The 23,688-nt window shown below is 37.7% G+C and overlaps 1 protein-coding gene across 1 annotated transcript in view; it reads left to right on the forward strand.

Annotated features, from left to right (window-relative positions):
- Positions 1–23,688, forward strand: part of mast4 (microtubule associated serine/threonine kinase family member 4) — a 139,017-nt gene that overhangs the window by 15,231 nt on the left and 100,098 nt on the right. Inside the window, exon 2 of the mRNA XM_059358712.1 lies at positions 14,745–14,898. Within this exon, the coding sequence (XP_059214695.1) occupies positions 14,745–14,898 (154 nt within the window). The remainder of the gene's footprint in view (positions 1–14,744; positions 14,899–23,688) is intronic.

A 23,688-nucleotide genomic window follows, 5' to 3' on the forward strand; every position in this document is an offset into this window, starting at 1 on the left:
CCACACCAAAGTCCTCTTAAAAGTGGACCAGGATCCACCTTTTCAGTCGTTTCGGTCCGGTTATTTGATCCATCCATACGCAAATGAACCATACTAACCAGGCAAATGGCCCTGAGTTTTTTTTAAAACAATGTTAAGATGTTAAATCACCCTTGATTTGATTCTTCATTTTAAACAGCCAAGTCAAAGTGTTAGTCTGTATTTCCTTCCACCATCTGCCTCATAATCCTTTGGTTTACTCTATGAAAGCCTGTTCTCTGAAAATTGGAAGGGCAACTGTCATGCATTGCATCAGTGCTCTTTGTGTATCAATATTTGCTTCTGTTTGACAATGTTTAACTCTGTCTGTATGCAATGGTTCTGCTCCTGTGCTGTGCCCCTAAATAAGCAGCCATTTATTTAAGCAGGCTGCCCGTCCGGGTGATTAGAGGGACGTCCAGTGTCAGTGCATGCTTTGTGTCAAAGAGGATTAACACAATCTGGTTAAGACTCTTTTCACTCCTGCTATAGACTCTTGTCTTTCCAGGATCCATCGCTGATTTTTGACTCCTCTTTCCTGTCCTTTTGTGTCTGGCACGTCTGGGTTTAATCAACAGTTCTGGGATGACTGAGCATTCAAAGTGATAAGAGGAGCTTAAGTTTGTTGGTACCTAAACAAAAATGTCTCTGGGTCGCAATATACCTGTAGGTCATTGTGCATCATCGGAGGGAAGCAAGGTAAGAGAGTACAGCTGCTTATAATGCTGACTGGATTAGGGTGAATCTCAGTTTCCTGTAGCATATTCTGTAATGTAGCTTTTCTTATCTATGCTAAAGTGATTTTAACTAGTTTTTGTGTGTTTTTAAACACTTGTGAATGGACACAGTTGCATGGATATTTTTGGATACTATGGATACCAACCCACAACAAAGTAATTTGAGCCTAATCACTATAGTGTATAATAATTTAACAAATGGTTCATTACACATTATAATGGACTTGTTCACAGACAAGTGTTTTTTTTTATTCATTTGTCTACAAGTGTAACCATAAGTGAAGGTTGGTGTATATACGGTAATATATGATGATCTAGTAAAACAAAGTTGGTAAACTAAAATTGTTTCTTTATACTGCTGAAGACGTTGGCAAATACTGTACATTAATAAATACTTAAAATGTCCCTATACTTTCTTAAAACTACATTATAGTGTGTTAGAAACCAATTGTTTAGATAGTATTTATGAATGCTTAAATAGGTGGGCTAAAGTTTACTTTAGTATATTAGGATTACCAGCATTGCAGTAACTTTTCCTTCTGGGGTTAACAAAAACCAAACAATGTAGTGATACTACTACAACTTACATCATAACTTTAACTTTACAGGAAAAGACTCAAGCAGAGAGACAAGACAAGCTCTTAATATAAAAAAAAAGTACAGTAGAACCAAAAAACAGGTATTGGTAAAGAGTGAAAAGTAACTTTGACCTCAGAAGGTCAGACATGAAAATAGGAACCCTTCGAAATCTGCTTTTGCAAGGCAACAAAGGTACATTTTTAATTTAATTGCCCTTAAAAAACTAAATCTTAATATTAGTATAGAGTATATTCCAGTCATGTAAAGCTCTGTTCAGGACCATTCGTTTAATTTGCATTGTCCTTGCCTTTGGTCATGTAAAGTTTTAATCTGCACATACAGTTAGCACTGCAGGCTGTGATTATCATACAATCTGCTGTGAATAAGTAGTAAGGTGATGTACCACATTAAACTTGGTAATGCCGGTCTGTATATCGATATCCAGCCACACAGTTTTGAAAAAATCTGGAGGCATTTTTGTACCATTAAGGAGATTATTAAAACAAACAAACAGTCAGATCATTCCCTCTTTTTTAGCAGCATTCCTGTTAGCCGTTTTGCAGAATTAAAAATGATTCTTGGCTGAAAAGTTTGTCTTGGAAAATGAAACCACTGTTTTCACTAGTTAGGACTCATATCATATTGCTCTGAAAACAAAACAAAATGCAACAATATGCCTCATGTATCATGGTTGAATTAGAGACAAAAAGACAACCCATGTTGCTCCTAGATGCACATCATGATCTAACTGTAATCAGTGTTCCCTGGCCTAATGCCTAGGAAATTTATGAAATGCATACAATAAGCCTCGAAGGCACTCTGCTAAATTGCAGGAAAACATGACTTCCTTGGTGGAAGACATAATGCATGGTTTAATTCTTTACATGCTCCCGATAAGAAATGTTAACATTGTTAAACGTATGAAATCAGAGATGGAAAGCACCGCTGTATTTTTCCAACTTTGGATCATGTCAACACAGGAAACTGAATTCCCCTGTGAGAGTTCAAACTGCGAGACAGTTCAAACACTGAAAATCCAAAGATTTGCTTAGCTATTGAAGAGATGGTGTCAGTGTGAGGAGAAAAATAAAGCGTCCATTGGGTGACAGAAATGTGGAGGACCCTTAGGAGCGTTATGATCACACAGAGTTATTTGGATTTGAGCTGTGAGACTATTAACAGAGCTGTTTCCCTCATGAGCAAACACTGAAATCCTCAGAGCAGAGAGCAGGGGAAGAGAGAGGAATTCGGGGAGAGTTGAAGTAGACAGATGTTGGGTGATGAGGTCGGCCAGAACATAGTTTGCTCTACTGCAGTTGACCCTGAGAAAAAGAGTGATGAATGATGTGTTCCCTGTCCCAAGAGTTCACTGAGTGAAGTTCTCAAAGACGTCAGCATTGAATTAAATAACCATCGCCATGTTTATTTTGTTTGCTACTATAGAGGAAATGAGGGAAAAATGTCGGCAACAACAATCTTCCTTTAATGCATTACTTCAACCAACTAAACATTTGCTAGACCCCTCCTTGAACAGTCATTGTCCAATCATAACCTCTCTGAACAGTCTGGATTATCTTGTTGGAATATGAAACATCAGCAGCATCAAGTTTGCATATCCAGTTTGTTAAAGGTAAAGAGACGGAGTGCATTTAAGTCCCACCCCCACCAAAGAGGAAAACAATTAATCTTTCTCCATTTACTTTGACAGGGTTGCACCTTCACACAGCACAGTTACACCATAGACAGTTAGGAAGTGAGGCAATTCACTGACCACTCAGTCAACCAATTACTGCCACGCCCCTTTAGGAGACTAGTGGCCAGTGTGATTTATTTCTATGGAAGAAATGAAAGTGAGCACAGATTAAGACTGAGTCTTTTGTCCCAGAGTTTATCAAAGTAGACATTGGACCCATCTATCACAGGACACATGTTTTCTAGACAACCTGACACAAAAATGGCATTTTTCTGACAGGCAGATCAGGAGAGAATACGTTAGTTTGAGACTTGTCTCTGATTTGAAAGACTGTCATAACATTTACGAACATCCTTGCTAACTAAATTTTGAATGCTAAGTGTGACTGTTATTTGTGTAAATATCTACATGTAGCAAAATAAAAATTAAATAAATTATTTATGCAACAACTGGCAGGATATGTGAGGCCCACTTGGGAGACAAGAAGTGTCAACGATTTCATTGTATTTGCGAAGCTTGTAATGCGCCATCTTCATCATTTATTAGCTACAAAACTGCAAAACTTGGTCTTTAAAAGTGGATGGAGACATGAGGCATCATCAGTCACATATCCAAATGTCAACTATATTACTGCAGGTTTAAGCATTTGACAGTACGCAGCTTGTGTTCTAGTGGGATAAATCAGACAGCTATGCAGTATTATGCCTGTAAGTGCCGGCATGCTAACAGCTAACTTGGGGTAGTTAAAGGGTGCTGAAATAATCGTTTAACATGATAAAAAAAAGTGTTTCTATGATTATGACGCATTGTTCTCTGTCTCTAACATGTAAGTTGGTGTTTGTAAGAGGTGGCCGAGCCAGCTAGAGAGTGAATGAAGAGAGGGAGCGGCATTTGCGAGAACAAAACAGTGAATTGGAGGAATAAAACATGATTTTCTGATTATTTAACCCGCACTTGAGCAAAACCCTGCAGAAGGGGGCTGCATTGTCGGATTTTGTGTGAGTGCATCTTTTCACTGCATGTGTTTTGGCCGAACAGACACACCAACAGCACACTGATTAGGACAGAGACGAGGAGCATAAAAACACAAAGTGATGTAACAACATGTTCTCATCCAAGGTTGTAAAATACTGCCTTTTTGGCCTTGTGCCTAGTGCATTGGCAACAGACACAGAGGGGCAACAAAGCAACTTTATTTATATTTCACGATTTTAGAATGACAACTGGATGTACACCTTGTTGGGTGGTGTACACATATACTTTGCTGATGTCCATTAACATCCTGCAAAAAAGAAATAGGCCAGGGTCTCTGGAGATACAAATGGAGCCACACACTTCTATTGGGTCCTTAAAGATGATTGAGAGAGATTTTTTTTGTCTGGTTTGTTGAAGACATTTCACTCTGTAAACTAGCAAAATATCAGCCAGGATAAAGTGAAGTAATGTAACTGTTGTGTAGTAGAAGCTTTGAATATTAACCAAAACTGGCGTCTTTTAAACGGAGCATTTACTCTCCAATATGCTGCAGTTTTACAAAAAACAATATAGAAAAGTAGACAAAGGAGCCTTGCGTCTAAAATCGGATTGGATTCTTGAAGCAGCTTCCCTGTAACAATGCTTAGTTGAGTTAAGCAATGTCCGAAAAATGTGCTTTGATTAATTCCAGTCAGTGTTTATTCTCAACTGTTTGTTAGAAAAAGGATGTGATGGAGAAACAATGGCAGGGAGAGCATTTAGTGAAACAAAGGACAGCGATGACTGGAAAGAGGTAAAGTGTAAAGCCTCCTGATGTATGGGGCTTCTGTCTTCCTGTTTTTACTGTAAATGTGTACTCATCGTGTCTTAGCAACCAAGACACCAATAACAATTTGTTCCCACTCGTGAAAGCTTCCTTTCATCCATCTCGGTGAAATGATAAACAACACCTCCTTTCAAATCCTTCAAAGAGAATTAATATCCTGAGGTGTGAATGTGTTTGATAATTCTCCCTTTGTGCAACTGCTTTAGATTTGTTTTATATTAATGAGGAAATGATGACTCAACTCACTTCACCTTTGTAATGCATGAAGTTAACCATAATATATTAAATATTGTTAATGGAAAACATTGAAATTGGTGTTTATGTGCTTGCACTTGAGTTGTTTTCATAGCCAACCCACATGTGAAAACAGCTTGGACAGTGGAGTATTTATCACTTGACCTTGTGGACAATGTCCCAGTGTGCAGCCTTGCTTTTTCTGTTCTTTCATCCTTGAATTTGCCTTTGTAGGATATACAACTCTTCCTGCTGCTCTGTCCTTTTGTTTGTCAGTTTGTTTAGGTAGCTTTATGCATGCTTGTGTTTCTACCGGTATAGAAAATGTGTCTCTTCTCTGTCTTTCCCCTGCCTCCGATGTATGCAGTCTTTGTAGTCGTGGCTGGTAAAGGTCAACAGCAGGAGTGAAACCTCTACAGAGTGTTTGCTCTGCTTATCCACAGCATGCTGGAACTGTTCCCTGCATGCATTGCATTTTATTTCTTTGCTTTCGCATACTTTCCCTTGCACATTTTATATTTGATTCACTTTTTTCCTGTGTTCTTTCATTTTCCTTATTTCCACTGATTCTGCAGTGCTTTCATTGCTCCTTGCAGCTAAGCCTTAAGATATTTCCCCTAGGAGACAGTAGAGACCTTGTCAGAAATGGCGATCCTTTGTTACATATCATTTCTGAATATTTGAAATGTTTTCAATACCATTTTCTGTAGTGTTAATACAGGGATGCATGCTGCGATTTCTTAAATATCTTTCTATGAACATAATATTTCTCTGTTATGTTTAACACCTTGTGGACTCCAGCTTTAGTTCACAAGCTTAACATTATTTTGCACAAACTTTTCTCAATTCTCAACTGGTTCCTCTGCCCATATCACGACAGAAGACCACAGTTGCTTTTTAAGCCTGCGTGCATGTTTCTTTGGCCTTACATTGTTAAAAACAGCAGTTAATATTGGTGGCGAGAGTGGTGACTGCCAAGCTGTTGCTGCACCTTTCTCTCTGCTCCTCACCAGCTGTGTGTGTGCAAAGCCCTGCCCTCGGCGAAACATCGAGATCAATGGAGAGAAAGGAACACACTGAGCTGGAATCAAAAGCACTGGTGCAACATGTATTACAGCTAAATTAAAAACATTCATTTATTCCGGTATATTTTGTTATGCAAATATCTGTATCCCAAAATTAAAAAACAAATACATAACCAACCATCGACCATCCAAATAGTCCAGTATTCGGGTCTAGCCTGATCGATATGTTTACATGTTGTTTCCACTGCTTCTGAGTGCCAAAACACATCAGTCAATACTTGTGTTTCCATTAACAAATTTCTCTGCACATTGTGAAGATTCGCATGAAGAAAGCTTGACGGAAACACCAAAATTCGATAAAAACTTTAGATAATGCGAAAAATACGTTTTTATGGCTTGCTTGAAGTGTTTTTTGTCTTTTTCACAAAAAAGTTAATCTGCTAAACTGGAGTTTGAAACATTTTTTCACAATAAGTGGCTTACAGCTGTTTCTGCTCTGTCGGAAAATTTAAGTTTCCCAATTGAATCCAATTTCTGAAGACTCCTGATGACAAAAGTTGTCAGATTAGCAACTTCTTTTTTGTTGTTGTTTTCTCTCTACTTCTTCTACTGTTTATTGACTGATTAGGTGGAATTTCTTTAATGTGACATTTGAACATTTCACTTTAGATTTGCCTCTAATTTAATGAAAAAATGCTAATGCAGGTTTAATGTATAAGTGATAAGTTTATGCACATTTTTTTTCAATCTGTTTTGAGTGATAAGAAAGGGGTGTTTTTCTTTCAAGGTAAACAAATATTGTGGTTGACATGCTACCGTAGACCGCAGGGGATCAGAAGCTTGCGCAATCTTATGTACAATCAAACTGACAGGATTCTTTTGTGTATTTTGTATTCAATTCTCAATAGAAAGTTTAATGGTGTAGCAGGAAATAAACCAAAACATACCAATTTTTGTCACACTTCTACACAGGTGAAGGTTGCCTTATCTTCCAGTTGGTAAACACAGCTGACTGTTTATGTGTTGTGCAGTCCACCTTCTTTGTTTCTCTTGTTTCTGTTCTTTGCTTTGACAACAAAAGGCCTGTTGGTACTGTCCACTGTGTGTGTGTGGCTGAGGGTGGAAAAGAGGATGGAGGCATGAGGGGCAGGTCAGGTTTGATCTTGTTTCAGGAGCTCACTGCGTGGCTCTCTGCTGCAGGGAGAGAGGAATGGTAGGTGAAAGGGCACCGGCGGCTGCCAAAACTGCAACGTGCGTGCTCCCCGCTGTGCACACAGAGGCCTAACTGTTATTGGCTTACAGCAGCGCTTTCCATGTAATCAATCTGGGGTTTAAAGCCTGACACCCAATTTTAAAATAAATACAGATGCTTGAGACCATTAATATCCTCTTATAGCTTGCTTAAATTCAGATATGCATACGTCTCCACTGATTACCCAGTTAGTAATTGGCTGATAATGACGGTAAAAGCTCAGCGGACCCAAAAAATCAGATGAAGCTCTGGCCAGCCTTGGCAGCCCTCCACAGTTTACACTGGCACATTTTTCTGGTCTTGAGAACCAACAGAGTCAGGAGGATGAAGGCAAAAGGTGGCAAGGATTTCAAGCTGCATGTATTTGTTTATGTGTTGTGTGTTGGGCTTAAAATTGTTGGATTGTACTGCATGGAAGTAGGAAGAAAGAATATATCTGTGAATGGAAAAAGCATTTTCTGCACCACATACTGCTGCTGTTTTATAAAATATTGATTAATTGATGTTTCATGTTTGCCCAGTCAAGTGAAAAGCAAATGTCAGACCCAAATATATTGCACACCTCTAAACTTCAGACTTTGACCCAGTGCACAGATAACAAGATGCAATTGCTGATAATCGTACTTCCTGTTGTGAGTTGAAAGTCGACTGCTGGTGGTATTTAACATGATATCATCAGCTTGTAAAACAGCCAAACAAACAAAACGGAAACATCCCATTTCTTCTCTTGGCTGTCGTGTTTGTTACAACTATTCAATCCTCCAAACACAAAATACTTTAATGCAATTATTGCACATTTTCTCTCAAGAGGATGATGAAAGAGAGCGGAAACTGTGAACATATTGAGAAATACAGTAGCTTCTATAGAATGTTTCTAACTTCCTTTGTGATGAAGAAACTTTAAACATGGTGACCCTGCAGTCACTTAGCCAAGACTTCTCTTATTTTTTTCAACCAAGGAACCTTTTAAAGCATAGAGAATTTGACATATTTTTTTTACAAATCTAATTTAAACTGAATGTTAGAACATACGCACACACTTATATATATCAAGAGAAAGTGTTTTGAAATAACACTAAAATATTTTATATAATACATATGTAAATGTAAAGTTGTATCTAATCGTAGAATGCCACTTTAAGAATCAGTGACGTAGCAGAGCTGCTGTCCTCATCAGGTGGTAGTACGTGCTCCATGTATCACTATGATCTGTGGTGTTCAGCCGTGAAGGTCACACTGACCCATCCTGAGAAAGATGCTTCTGGCTCAGCACAATGCGGCTGCATGATGCAGGAGTTTACCCACTGATTGTTTCAGCAGAATAAGCTGCTTATAGAGGCAATGCTTGGTTATTATCTGCTTGCTTTAAATGATGCAACAGTCTGTTCATTCCTTGCCTTTGCCTTTAAGTACTGTACCTGGAGACAAACTACCAGCTGTTTTTTCAAACTTTGTTTACTCATCACGTCAATGTGAGAATTATATTTCACTAAATTAATAGGGCTGCACCAACCAAACTAGTTCCCATGTAAATATTATTTCTCTCTTAATATTTACACATATTTACAGACATGTGTAACTGTTGCACAGTTAACTGAACCAACCGACAAAACTAACTTTAGATTGCTAATATATGACATGCTCAGACTTAGAAAGTAGAAGAAGTAGTGAGATATGAGTAAAACATATGGCTACTTAATCAAAATTTTAATAAATGTAATAAATACAATTTTTAATCAAACCTGTCTATTGACAGGTCTTCAAAATATATGACATTTCCACGAGTAACACAATAAACCTGCAACCACAAAATGTTATGTTAATAGTGTTAGCATTATTAGCTGGAGCTCAAATGATTACATGATTGACAGAAAATTCATTATTTTGTATTTTTGGTAAGAAAATATTCACATGTTCCAAGAAGTGTAAATTATTTGCTGGTTTTCTGGCGTTTCTATGATATTAAACTACATTTTTGGGGGTTTTGGAACAGGGTCGGACAAAACAAGACGTCTGAATATGTCAAGTTTGAGAAATTGTGATTGCAGTTATAATCAGTTATGAAAATAAATGTTGCAGCAATCATAGACTGAACACAGGCCCTGTGACGGGACAGCCATGTCTTTTAATTAATCATAACTTTATGCCTACATTTAAAAGAATTGTATAAAAATTCACAGCCATGCAGTTTCCATGACGGAGGAAATTAGCTACAGAAACCATCCCATGAACCTGGCTGTAAACATGTTTTATTTCTGCTGTAAAGTTGGCCATTTTAATACTGGGGTCTATGGGGATTCACTCGCTTTTGGAGCCAGCCTCAAATGGCCATTTGAGGAACTGCAGTTTTTAGCTGTTTTGAGGTGGCAGCTTGATTGCAGAACTGTGATTAACATAATACAACAGATTTTTACCACTCAGCTGTAATCTGATTTATCCTACTAATTCTAAACTATGTGCATACTAGTAATGCTGAAACACATTCATTTAATGAAAGCATTGGAAGTCAAGTAAAATAAACCATTTGGTTGTTATCTTTGCAAGTTATGCGATGCTGCTGTGATTATATAGTTGATTGCTTTTGATATGATGCTGCAGCAGATAGTTCTAAATAACTGATTTATTTGGAATTGGGAGGGGAAAAAAGGACATTTCTTAAGTTTTGATGGTGATTTAGCATGTCGCTGATTTGATAAATAACCAGTACTTTCTTTGAATTTTGCAAAATCAAAGTAAAGTAAATCCTGCAGTTATTATATGGCCATCTTCTGCACAACCTGATTCATATTCTAGAGTATAATATTCTGCAGAACATGTGTGATTGATTGTTCAGTCTCACAGTTGCAACTCTGGCTAAAAATAGATGAATGTGGTTTCCTGTCAAGGCAACTTGTTGATTTCTATTTGATTTTTTAAAAATCTGAAATTGCAGTTTAACCATCTAAGCGTTTTATTGGTTTAATATTAGATAGTGGGTGTTTGTTTTCATTGAGCCTAACTCAACCGGCTACCTTCTTTATACAGAAAGGTTGAATTGTGGTTAGACTATGAATTCTTTGTCAGTGATATCTGAAATGTTGCATAACTCCTCTGTTCAGAAAAGATATTACTGAGGAAACGACTCATTTGAGTTCACTTCCTTCTCACTTTTAACTTTTTTTTTTTGTGGTCTGAGTGTTTCACAGTTCTGCACAGACGGAAAGTTTTAATTCATTCTTTTCTTACATTACCACAGCACAAGGTTATATAATAACATCTTCTGTGAATACTCACAGCAAATTGAAAGTGCATGAAGTGTGACCATGTACTGTACTGTATGTGCCAGGGCAATATAAATAGAGTTGATGTCTGTGTTTGACATAGCTGAGAGGTAATGCATGTTCCACCATGCTGCTGATAGCTCCAGTTTCTTTTCCTTTCTTCACGTGTGTCTCCCAGTACGACTGCTGCAGGTCAGACACAGGGTTATATATATATATCACATATAATATACTTCAGAACAACAATGAATAACTCTGTTGCAGAGCTCTCTTCATGAGATCCTGATGGTTCAGTGTTTGTGCTTAAGGCGGAGCTGCAAACAATCAATGTCCTTATGACTATTAGCTCTCAAGTTGCTATTTTTAGATCTGATGACTTACGATAAACTTTATTGCATGAAGTTCTCTGTCACTTTTGCTCTATTAATCAATTGACCTATAGCAATTGGTCGATATTGGCCTTTTTCAGACATATGGATATTTATTGGTATTAGTGAATGTGTTTTACGATATGACATAAATGTATAACATAATATACTAAACACTATAAAACATTGGTGCACAATCCACATAGAAAAGGTCTGTTTTTATCCAACAAATGGAAATGTACTATATCATTATATCATATCAGAATTTTTCTCCTTATAAATTGGTTTCGGTTTCAATAATCCCATATCAGTCAGGCTGTAGTCCTTAGTTGTGTTTACATTTAAATGTCAAGTGAGGTTTAAGCAAACTATAGTTGCCGCTATAGGCTACTACTACTAGTACTACTAGTGCTACTACTACTACTACTACTACTACTACTACTACTACTACTACTACTACTACTACTACTACTACTACTACTACTACTACTACTACTACTACTAATAATAATAATAATCATTTTATTAATAATAATAATTGTATTTCTATAGCTTTTAAAAGCAACAGCTTACAACGTGCTTTGACAGAGAGCAGGTGATCACAAAGGAGAATGATGCCATAAGGCCAAAAACAATTCTTACATTAAAAAAAAATATAAAGGACGGTGTAGGATCAATCACAAGACACTCTCAGATATGGAGGAAAAGTAGACTAACATGACTGTAAACTGCTAGTAAAGAAACCACCTTAATTTAATTTAGCTGTTTCCTTACCTGTTTTCTAATACATTACTTTAAAAAATCTGCAGTAAAATACATCCATGGAAAGACGGCTATTGAGAGGTCAAGCCATCCTACAAAGAATTAGTGTCAGTTGTCCTTAATTGTCCGGAGCACATGAATCCTCCCATAAAGAAGAGAAGCAGAGCGTGCTTCCTTCCACTGAACGCTCTGAGCCATGTATATCTTTGTATTCTCAGGGAGGGCCTCTTCCTCACCACCGGGCATTGTTATGTGCCCCGAGCTTCTCGCAAGGTCATTATCTTCTCAGAATACAACAGGCTGGTGCAACCTGATGCATAATGCAGTGTATATATGTATTCCTAATTGGCCATATTTCTTCATGTGCATGCTTAATTAACTTTTCTCTGTAGAATTATATGGAAATGTCTTCTGCTCTCTGACAATATTTCTGTTGAACTGTTGTGACTGATGTCATTTGGGATGCTGGCCTATTGCTTAGAGTGTCCTCTTTCTCACTGAAAAAGCCACAACAGATGTGGGTGTGGTGCCCTTACATGTCTTGGATTGGGAAAGTGATTCATAAAGTACATTTTGTGCAACAACTTGGGAATCCCCCTCCTAAAGATCATTTGAGAAGTGGAGTCCTTCCTTTAGTGCTTTATTTCCTCATACTTTTGTACATCATGCCTCCTTCACAAAAAGCTGCTTTGAATATCTGTTTTTTTTGTTTTGTTTTACATAGATAGACTTGGAATATAGCTCAGCTCCTCTGTGCTGTGTATTTCCAGCTTCCTGTGGTCACTTAAAACTTGTTCCCCTCTCATTACTCCCTCCACAACATGTTGGCAAAACCACAAATTACTAGCCATCGTTTCCTCTCTCTTTTTGTGTCGTTTGGTGCTACTGGTCAGCAGGCTCTTACGCTGCATTCACATGGATCCAGGGAAACAACAAACAAGGTTATTTTTAGTGGATGAGAGCAGAATGGCCAAATGATTGTAGGTGAGGCTGGCGGAGAATACCAGTAAAGGTAGATGACATTGCATTAAAACTTAATTTAAGTAACTTTTTCTATTTATTGCAATATAATTTACATATGGATGTATGTATTACAAGAATAATTACATTATAATTATATTTACATGAAAAACAGATTTTAAAAAATGCATTCAATTCCTTTCTAATCTTTATGAAACAATATGACGATGCTTTCCAGCAATTCCTTTTTTCAGTCTTCTGATTGGCCAACATGGCTTTAAGTTTATGGTATATTTCCACCTTTTGGTTTGGCATGCTCTGGACAACGTTTCAACTGTGTTTTGGGGTTATTTTTATTGTTTGCATGGAAAAAACAGTTTTAAAAAAAAGCAAGCTGTGTACTTGTGAACTCAGCCATTGACGACTAGGTTGATGAGTTTATAAGTCACTGATGCTTCACCACTTTATTTGTATATTTTACCGCCTGATTTATCTTTACTGTCGCTAATTTCACTAAAGGTTACGTACATTAGGAACACACATACAGTATCTACAAACCAAACAAAAGCGATGGTTGATGAAGTCAACCAGGATTACATCATCATCTGCAGCGAAGATGTGACCCAAATGTGTTTTACAGGTCTGGAAACCCTCAAGATCTGTAAAACATCATTTTAAGATCATATTTCTTTATCACAACATTTGCTGCAAACTTAAAGATGCGGAAAAACATATTTGCTGAATCAGCAGCTCTCTGTGAACTCACTTTACACAGTTTTGATTATTTTTTCTTTTTTCTTTTTTCTGTTGCACTGTCTGAATCTATTTAAATCATTAATTCTATGTTAGTCTGGGTAGATTGGTTATCTTTTAACCTAAGACAGTCTTTATTTTTGTGAAAAGTCTAATTTGCATTTGACTGGCCTAACAAGTTCAAACACTACAGACAAGTCAAAATGTCTTACTTATACTGGCTCCTTGTGACAATTTTTTAGTTTGTGCCTGGTAAACTGGTAAACAAACCTTATTTTAAGCATTAATTAGAGGTTGGAGAAAAAAACACCTTCTGGGATGCATGTCTCAATGCAACATGACGACACGTTCCTTACGGCTGAACCGATTGCAGTTGTATTTTTAGAGATTAGAGATTTCCACTAGAGATGTAACGATATGAAAATTTATCACGGTTATTGTGACCAAATGATCACTGTTATCAATATTATCACAGTATTGTTAAATTTGAATTTCAAAATGTTAAAAAAGTACTGAACACACACACACACACTGAAATCTTTTAACCAAGTTTTATTAAAAGAAATGTAATTATTTTCTTTACATTCACTTCTCAAGACTAGATCTGCACAGTAGGAAAACGCACTGTTTTATGTACCTTATATAGAACTCAAATGTGCATATGAAAGCAACACTACCATTTTAAACAAAGTAATGTGGCAGAAACATTAAAATAATACCATAAATAAATAAAACTAGATGTGAAAATTGTGCAAGTTGGCACCTTGTACAGTGAGGAAAATAAAACGGCGTGTCTGTCTCTTAAAGAGGGCGGAGACAGAAAGAAACTCAGAGTTTGTTGAAGAAAACCTGCTTGCGAGCAGACAGTGCAAACTGGGCATGCACAGCTGCTTCTGAGCGAGTGCCGTTCAGGTGTTGCTGCTTCTCCAGGAAATGAGCAGCATCACCGTGATCACGGTTTTAACGATAATTAAATTTTGAAACGGTAGTACTAACCACGGTTTATCGTCATACTGGTAATCATTACATCCCTAATTTCCACCCCTGGAATGATTGTTTTCTAATGCTATGACTATTGAGGCAATTTAAGATATGTTTAAATTGACACAAATGCTGTAGTAACATTATGCATTTCTGACAAGACAAAAAATATATCGACAAGACACCTGCATTACATTAAAGTATGAAACTTTCCATTCCCAAAAACCCAACATACTGTGTCTAATTCATAGCATCAACTTCTATTAATATTAAATGTATTCTTTTTTTAACCTACTGATTGTTTTCTACCTTTTCCTTCAGTTGGACAACATCCTCTACCCTCCCTCCACATACCTCAGGAAGTCCAGTAACCCCGAGCTGACTCATGGATTAAGTCCCGCTCTTAAATTTAAGCGTCATCTCAGTGAGGATGGAAAACATGTCAGAAGACGGAGCCTCGGGGGCGGCCTCACAGGTAACAAGTTCATGTATGGTCTGCACATTTTATGTTTGGGCTGCTTCATGCCTGGTGCACACACACACACACACACACACACACACACACACACACACACACACACACACACACACACACACACACACACACACACACACACACACACACACACACACACAGGTATTTTTTGGTCTTTTGTCTGCATGCAAACTGTGTGTTAACTCCCCCAAAACTGAGCTTCTTTAAAGGGTGTAGGGCCATGATGTCCATATACAGTTTTTGGCTTGCAAGGTCAGAAATTTTGCTGTTATCTCCTTAGTGTGATGGCTGCTGGTGCGGAAATTGTGCTGGTTCTGACCTTGCTAACAGGACTTTTTACATATTTACACATAAATGTTACCTTACTCTTCCACTAAATTGAGGAGCGGAGACAGCAGTGTCGTTAGACTTTGACTTCTAAGGCTACAGCCCCAAATGTTTTACAAACAGCTCTGGATACTTCCAGTCATTTTAGCGATTTGCTGCTCAAAGTTATCTTGGCAGCTCTTGTGGGAGTAGCACAGCCTCTTTACCTCTTCGTAAAAAGGTCTGAGAAGTCTGCCTCTATTCTACAAACACTTGGGGCTGTTGCCTCGGATGCCTAGGTCTACCAACAACACTAAAAAGAGATGAAGAATAAGCAGCAATGCAGCTTGATAGCCCTCCAGTAATAGTTTTTTCCAGGCTTCTGATTGGCCAACAATGTTTTAGGTTCTGGGTATATTGCCACCTTTTGGTTTTGCATGCTTTGGACGACCCTTCAACTGGGTTTTTTTTATACCAGGTAGTTATACCAGAGTTACCAGGGACGTTATTACGCCTAACCAGGATTCTTTTGCCTTAAACCTAGCTCAGTAATTTTGCAGTCTAAATTCACAGAAGCAGCCTTTTTTACAACCGCAAACCTTATGTGTATGTATGATGACGTGTGTGCTATTTTTAAAAAAGTCACGAAAAGTCATTTTTTGTGAGTCACGAAATGCACATTTTGACAAACGCTCATATGCGTCGTTATGGGTGGTATTGACAAACGACCTAACGGTCCTTTAGGTTGGAGATCTTGCTGATCTTTGCTTATAAAATGTATGACATAAGAGCGTCACTAAATGTGGTTTTAACTGGCCACAGGTCAAATTCTTGATAACGTTTTATTATGTGGCGTTTAAAACATTTTTTATCAAACTTGTGAGAACAGTTCACATCAGTAAATTATTATCCTGCTGTTCACAGAGGAACTCCTGTACAGCCTGACTTGTCTTTACTCATCCTATAACTCACTCACCTTTACATGTTGTTTCCACTTTCATATAGCTTGAAGATTAATCTGTAGCAGTCGACGCCAGAGGGAGAAAAATGGTTCATGTTAATCATTTTCTCATTAATGACCACAAACTAACGACCATCTATCACTTAGATGCTCCTTTAATGGGGAATTATTACACCTTAACGGGTCTAAAGAATGATTTCACCTAAATCAAAAACCGATTTACCTTTTACCTTTAGTGGCATCCAGCCATGAAGTTTTATGTTTTATTTTTAGTTTTGGGATCTCACAGATGTGTGCCTCATGACTTGCAAAATGTATTTCCATAAACTGCCTTGGTAACTCGGAATAATCTGGATGATCCACAGAACCTGCTTTGAACAGTTTTCAGTGTTTCCTACTCGCTTTGGAGAAAACAGTTCCCCAAAGACATGCTTTGAAGTAAAAACTCCACACAGAATGTATGACTGTTTTCAGTTGCAAGCAAGTTGTGATAAACACTCGCCATCTGTCACTTAAACCTGGCTCCGAGAAGAAAGCAACAATGACAGTCACACTTGGCAGCAAACAATTCAAAAGTGCTGTTTGATAAAGCCAACAGGATTGCATCATCATCTGCAGGAGAGATGTGACCCAAATGTCTTTTACAGGTCTCCAGATCTGCAAAGCATCATTTTAAGATCATATTTTTTCCATCACAACATTTGCTGCAAATTTAAAGGCGCTGAAATACACATTTCCTCAATAAGTGAACTCTGTGATTGATGCAGGAACACATACTTTACTGCCAAAGAGTCAACAGTTTTGATTCTTTCACATGAAAGATTTCTCATCTTCTCAGGGTGTTTTGTCAGCACTCTTCTTGCTAGTTTAAAGGGGATGGGACACCGTTGAAAAAGGGTGGTGTCACGTACTTCAGAGAACCGATCAGGATTTAGAAACATTTGAATCAAAATTAGATGACAGCTGTTGGGTTTTGCTGTTATCATGTTTAAGATATGTGGTTCTTGAGGAAAAATAACTAAATATTTTTCTTTCCCCTAAACTTCAACTCCAACCTCTTATTTAGTCATAGATATTTCATATTTGTCATGCAACAATACTTGAAAGTACCTCTATAAATTGTGTTTTCTGGGGCTTTAACCCTCTGAACCCCAAGCAATTTCAGGATGTTTGCTTTTTTTTTTTTTTGCTCCCACCACATTTGACTCACTTGTTTTGTAATGCAATATTCCTATAAGTCCTGCAGCAAAATCAGGGCAAGAAGTAGAGAGAACTCACAAATGTTTTCTGTGCAATATAACGCAGTAATAATGCTGTAAATCATAAAAAATCAAAACAAATGCAATTTGAATTTCTTAAATTTATTTTTCAAAAATTATCCTTATTAGGAAAAATGGGGTCTCCCCATGCTATCCATATTCCAACAATTTCCCTTACAGGACTAATAAAGTATCTATCTAATTAACTATTTACATTTTTGCGACCTCTCTTGTCCTCTCTGCTCTGTGCAAACAGACTGTTGCCCTCAGCCAAGTCACTTATGGCTTCACAGTGTTGCTGAGGAGTGAAGAATTTCATGTTTGTTTTTTTTAAAGAATTTGGTTAGTGCAAATTATTTATTTTTGGGAAAATTATGAATTATCACAATTTTTTAAAGCTTGGATTTCGTCACTTTTCCTGCCAAAAGTGTTTGTCACACATGATTCATTTAAGAATTATGAAAATTTGAAAATCCAACAAGTATTTCTGTTTTTACAGTTTTTGGCCAATAATGATTTAATTTTGGCTTTTTTTTTTTTTTTTGGAAAACATGCATTCCAAACTATCTGGCTGGTAATCATAAACTGCACAATGTATTTTTATTTGTTGCAGGTAAATTTGTTGTAGCGACTCTTGGCATAATTGAGCTATAATTAGGGCCTCGGGGCAATCGCAGCGAGCACTGGTCCCATACAGCAATAACTACTGTTATACTGTGGATTTTTTCTTCTTCCTCTTCCGGACGCAATTTCGTCCCGCTACTAGTCCTACAACTTGAAGAGTTACAGGACAAATTATATATCAAAACGTGCGGTTTGATCGGGATCGGTGTGCTATTACTTTTCTCTACAGAATACGAATTTTTCGCGACGTAAGTCGTGTAAAACTGCCCAAAATTTTGCATTGAAATGAATGGGACGGCCGAAAGAAAATGAGCGAAAAAGAACAGTAATTGGAAATTTTTAAACGTCTACTTCTCCGGCATAATTTCACCTAGAGACTCCATTTAAACTTTAAACAGTAGACACAAGTCTTGTGTATTTGTGTATTAATCCACATTTCGATAGGTCATATAGTTTTTTATCAATTCCTGTTCAATGACCATGATCATTTTTGGAGAAATTCTGAGATTATAATGGGTGTGTCAGAGTGTGTGACATCATCGCCAGAGTACGGTGGCCCTGAAGTGCAAATCACAACGGCATAAATGGACATAGAACTGCAGCTGAGGCGGCTGAAACACGCCCACTTAGCTTGAAGCTACCAAGCTAGCAGAGGCTACCGGAGCCAACAAGCTAGGCTACATGCTACACCGGGACGGACAGCAGCCGGCCGGCTCGTTGACTAACATTGCCGTGATGTTCCCGTCTGTTGGTGTCCCAGCTTACACTGCTTAACTCACGGTAAGTTACTCTAAAACTTTACCACAGCAACTTCAACTTGTTTTAGATATATAATTAGGGTAATTTGAAATACCGGTTTTGTCAAGACTTGCAGTAATGTCGCCAGTTTTACCTTGAATAAACATAACGTTTACGGATACTTAGATGAGGCAAACATGTTAACCTGAATTTTAATTTAATTTTACTTTAGCTAGAAGTTGTTTATTTTGGATGACCCTTGATTAAACTATGAGCTGAGTGATATGTAATTAGGTTAGTAGTAGTAATGTTGCTTATTAATAACTTCTACTCAGGTATGATTAAAACAAACTTATTACATTAGTAAATCTGCGAGTTGTTTCTCAGTGTAGATGTGTCAGGGCGTATCGGTTAACGTGTAAAATGATAATCCTCCACAGCGCTATTAAACAGTATGCATTTACCTTTATGATGTGACACTGACTGTCTGGGATTATTATCTGGAATATCAGTTAAGACAGAAAGGCCATTTTATATTTATATTTACTTATTTCAGTACATTTGTCAATAAATTGAACTTCCAGTCTTGGTAACTTGACTTTAGATGGCTGACATTATGATCACATTATCTGTCTTCAAAGGACTACAAAATAAATTAATTTGAATAATGTTTTATATTTTTGAGGTGTGGATCCCTTCTTCCATTTTATCCTTCAAATCCTAGTGTTTTCAACATTATGTAGGCACTCTTCATAGCTTTTTATTTTTTTTTTTACCTGAAGCATTTAATACTCTCATTTATTTTCCTTATTTATTTTACTCTCATATTTATTTTGTCGGTGTGAAGCATTGGTGACAGCTCTGTGTCCAGTGAGCTGCTGGACATCAGTGTCTGCTGGTGAACTGTGGTGGAAAGACCTTCTCCTCTTCTTTGAGGAAGAGCTGCCCAGATGTCTTCTTCTTCCACTGTGATGGCAGCAGCAGCATGGGGGAGGTCAGCAGGTCAAGCTGCTCACCATCATGGAGAACTTTTGTAGACTTAAATATTGTCCACCTTTTTGTTTTTTATGCATTTCAATAAATTATATTTACATTTGAGCTAACGTTGTCTTTATTGCTGTGTGAAAATGTTAGATTTAAAATATCTGATATAATACAACACAGATAAAACATTAAGCATTTATGTTCAACTCTTATTCCAGGTGATATATGTCTAATTTTAAAAATGTGAGAATACAATCAGGAAGCTGATAAATGGGTGCTTTTAATAATATGATTTAATGCAATAACGTAAAAACACGACAGCAGCAAAATATTTAAGTCAAACTACACATACATAAAAACATCAATAGGTAACCTCAGATATTGATAAGTTGTTGACGTGTTTGAGTCCAGTTGTCTCAGGTGGAGCATCGAGGTCCACCTTGTCTGCATCACCTGCAGAGGAAAACTTTACATTGACAAATAGAGATGTACGTAAAATATGTGTTACAAAGGACAGGCTGTATTTTAATTTCAGTTTTAATATACTGATTATTGTTTAGGATAACGAAACACATTCAACAGTATTAACTACTCTCAATGTAGCCTGTTAGTAAACGTTATCATGCTTTGCACAGTTCCTCCTGAAATTCAGACTTAACGTTATGTGTTAACTAAAGTCGATCACAATCAGTCAGTTTCTGGAGTGTTTTCATATTAAAATGCCTGCTTTGATACTGATATTAAATAAAAAAGATAAAGTCTGGGGTCCTGCGCCACCAAATTTTACGTTAACGAATATTTCACAGTCTGAGTCTTGATAACAAACTCCGTTATTTCTGAACCATGCTTAAATGTGATGCTTTATAATTACACAGATATTATTGTAATTACACACAGATGAACACGTTAAATTGGGCCGAGTGTAGCGTTAGCTTGATGCAATGGTAAGTTTAGTCATCATTTCATAACATAGCATGTTACCATACTAACATGGTGAAGCTTTATTTTCCAAACACACAGACGCTGTGTTTGATTCCAAGTATTACAAAAATAAATTATAACACCTCTGTATTACTTATGACTTCAGTCACCATACCGGTTTAATAATATCTTCTTTACTTCACTCCCGTTAGCATCGAAGGCAGCATTAGCTGGCTAACAAACTACTGTAAACGCTAATAAATGATAATTTATAAATAAAATAAAACGAGAATAACACTCACCAACAGCTGGAGCCTGGGCTTCTTGTGGAGCAGAGGTACAGCTCACCACACAGCAGGTGGTGTTAATAGTCCGATGTTTGCCTGTAAAACTCTCCGACAGCCGACAGGGAAAGTTTCCAGTGAATTAGCCACGGCGCTAGTAGCTACAGACAGCTAGCGGCTAGTGCCGACCGCTACGTCACCTGTCACTCAGAACGGGGACTGCTTCATTATGCAGAATTTTCGAAACTTAAACTAGTGAGATATAAAATAATTCACCCCCCTCAGAGTTGTCATGAAAGCGGAAATCTGCTTTTGAGAGTAGAGGCATCGTTTGAACCAGGCTGTAAACATGTTTATTTCTAGTGTGAAATCGGACATTTTAACATGAGAGTCAATCTTACTTGCTCCCTTCTGCAGCCTGCCTCAAGCGGCGAGTCGATGAATTGCAGTTTTTGGTACTTCCGCATAGGCTTCTCAGCTCCAGACCGGAGCTTGCCACTTGGTGCGCGCGCATGTGTGTTTGAAGCATGTGTATGCATGTGTGAGGAGTGTGAGCGCTTACGTGCATGTGTGTGTGTGGGTATCTGTAACTGTAATCACATCAAAGATCAAAGGCAATCAGATCAAAGCAATCAACAGAATTAACTGACACCTGTTACAGTGACAGCAGCCAGAGGTGGACAGAGGTCCAGAGGTGGACTGGAATTTCTGGCCTCGAACAGAAAGCATTTTTGGCAAAACCATAATACCTATCATTGATCCGACTTCACTTTGAGCGTCCTGAGTTCTTCCTGAACATCTACATATGTTTTGCCTTGTTAGAGCGATCTTAAAAAAAACTTTAAAATCTCACTTTTTCCGAAATCTTCCTGCGTTTTTAATATGGGAGCCAATGAGGCTGTTGGTGGTGTTGGTGGATCATCTCTGCATCTTACGCCCAAACTATAACTCTGACAGCTTTACCAGAGGATTGTGAGTGAGAAGACAAATTTTCCTAAGTTTCTATGTATAAATTATTTCTGTAGAGTGGAATTTGCAGCCTGGAGCGCAGTTTTAAAATTTATTTTTTGACAGTTTTACCTCTCCCTCTACACTCTGATCGATGACATCACACACTCTGACACGAACATTCCGTGCAATACACACCCATTATAATCTCAGAATTTCTCCAAAAATGATCATGGTCATTGAACAGGGATTGATAAAAAACTATATGACCTATCGAAATGTGGATTAATACACCGATACACAAGACTTGTGTCTGCTGTTTAAAGTTTAGATGGAGTCTCTAGGTGAAATTATGCCGGAGAAGTAGACGTTTAAAAATCTCCAATTATTGTTCTTTTTCGCTCATTTTTTTTCGGCCGTTCCATTCATTTCAATGCAAAATTTTGTCATTATTGCTGTATGGGACCAGTGCTCGGTGCGATTGCCCCGAGGCCCTAAAAAACAACGGCAAATCAAAAAACACAACAACAAAACAGAAAACACAACAACAAATCAAAAAACACAACGGCAAATCAAAAAACACAACAGCAAATCAAAAAACAACGACAAATCAAAAAACACAACAACAAATCAAAAAACACAACAACAAATCAAAAAACACAACAGCAAAACAGAAACGACAACGACATTAACCAAATCGGAAAAGGTAGGTACTTTCGGGTGACATGAATCGTCGCTGATTGGACCAAGTAACTCTGGCTGCAGCCTGCAGTTCGGGGCGGAGCTCAATGGACGTTGAGGTGGGTGGAGTCAAACGTTGAGCTGGAGGAGTATGTTAGATTTACTCAACGGCACCACTTATTGATGACAGCCGCGAAGCACTGTTCGGTTGTTATTATTGGCCACATATAAACAAATAAGGAACATATATATAAGCTATTTTTTCATTTTTCTTAAAAAAAACAAACATATGTAGACGTTCAGGAAGAACTCAGGACGCTCAAAGTGAAGTCAGATCAATGATAGGTATTATGGTTTTGCCAAAAATGCTTTCTGTTCGAGGCCAGAAATTCCAGTCCACCTCTGGACCTCTGTCCACCGGCTGCTGTCACTGTCAGGTGTCAGTTAATTCTGTTGATTGCTTTGATCTGATTGCCTTTGATCTTTGATGTGATTACAGTTACAGATACACACACACACACGCGCGTAAGCGCTCACACTCTTCACACATGCATACACATGCTTCAAACACACATGCATGCGCGCGCACACACACACACACAGGTAACTTTATGTGATTTTAATTACACACACACACGCACACGCGCACACACACACACACACACACACACACACACACACACACTTTGAGGTTAAAGGGCATAGGTTGAAATCTCTGAAGAGTCTCATCATAGTGTACACACACCGGCAGTAGCCCCTGTGGCCCTTTCAGAATTTCCCCAGAGGAAATTTTCTAGTTCTATATGCAACCCTAAGCCCACATCCCCTGTATGCAATACTATTATGTATTTAATGTTGTCCATACTTGATGAGCTGAAGTGTGGACTGTGGTTTAAAATTCTACAGTTTTTATAGCCTCTCTTAAGGAAGAATACATGAGCTAACAAGTTTATTGCTTACTTGGTTTACTTTTTGTGTGTGCTACTGCTCCCATAATAAAGCAGAGTGTTTTCCTGTGATGAGGAATGTGTAAAGTCAGCACAGAGCAATCCCCCTGAAATTG

The sequence above is a fragment of the Centropristis striata genome, chromosome 19 (assembly GCF_030273125.1).
Source record: "Centropristis striata isolate RG_2023a ecotype Rhode Island chromosome 19, C.striata_1.0, whole genome shotgun sequence".
NCBI lineage: Eukaryota > Metazoa > Chordata > Actinopteri > Perciformes > Serranidae > Centropristis > Centropristis striata.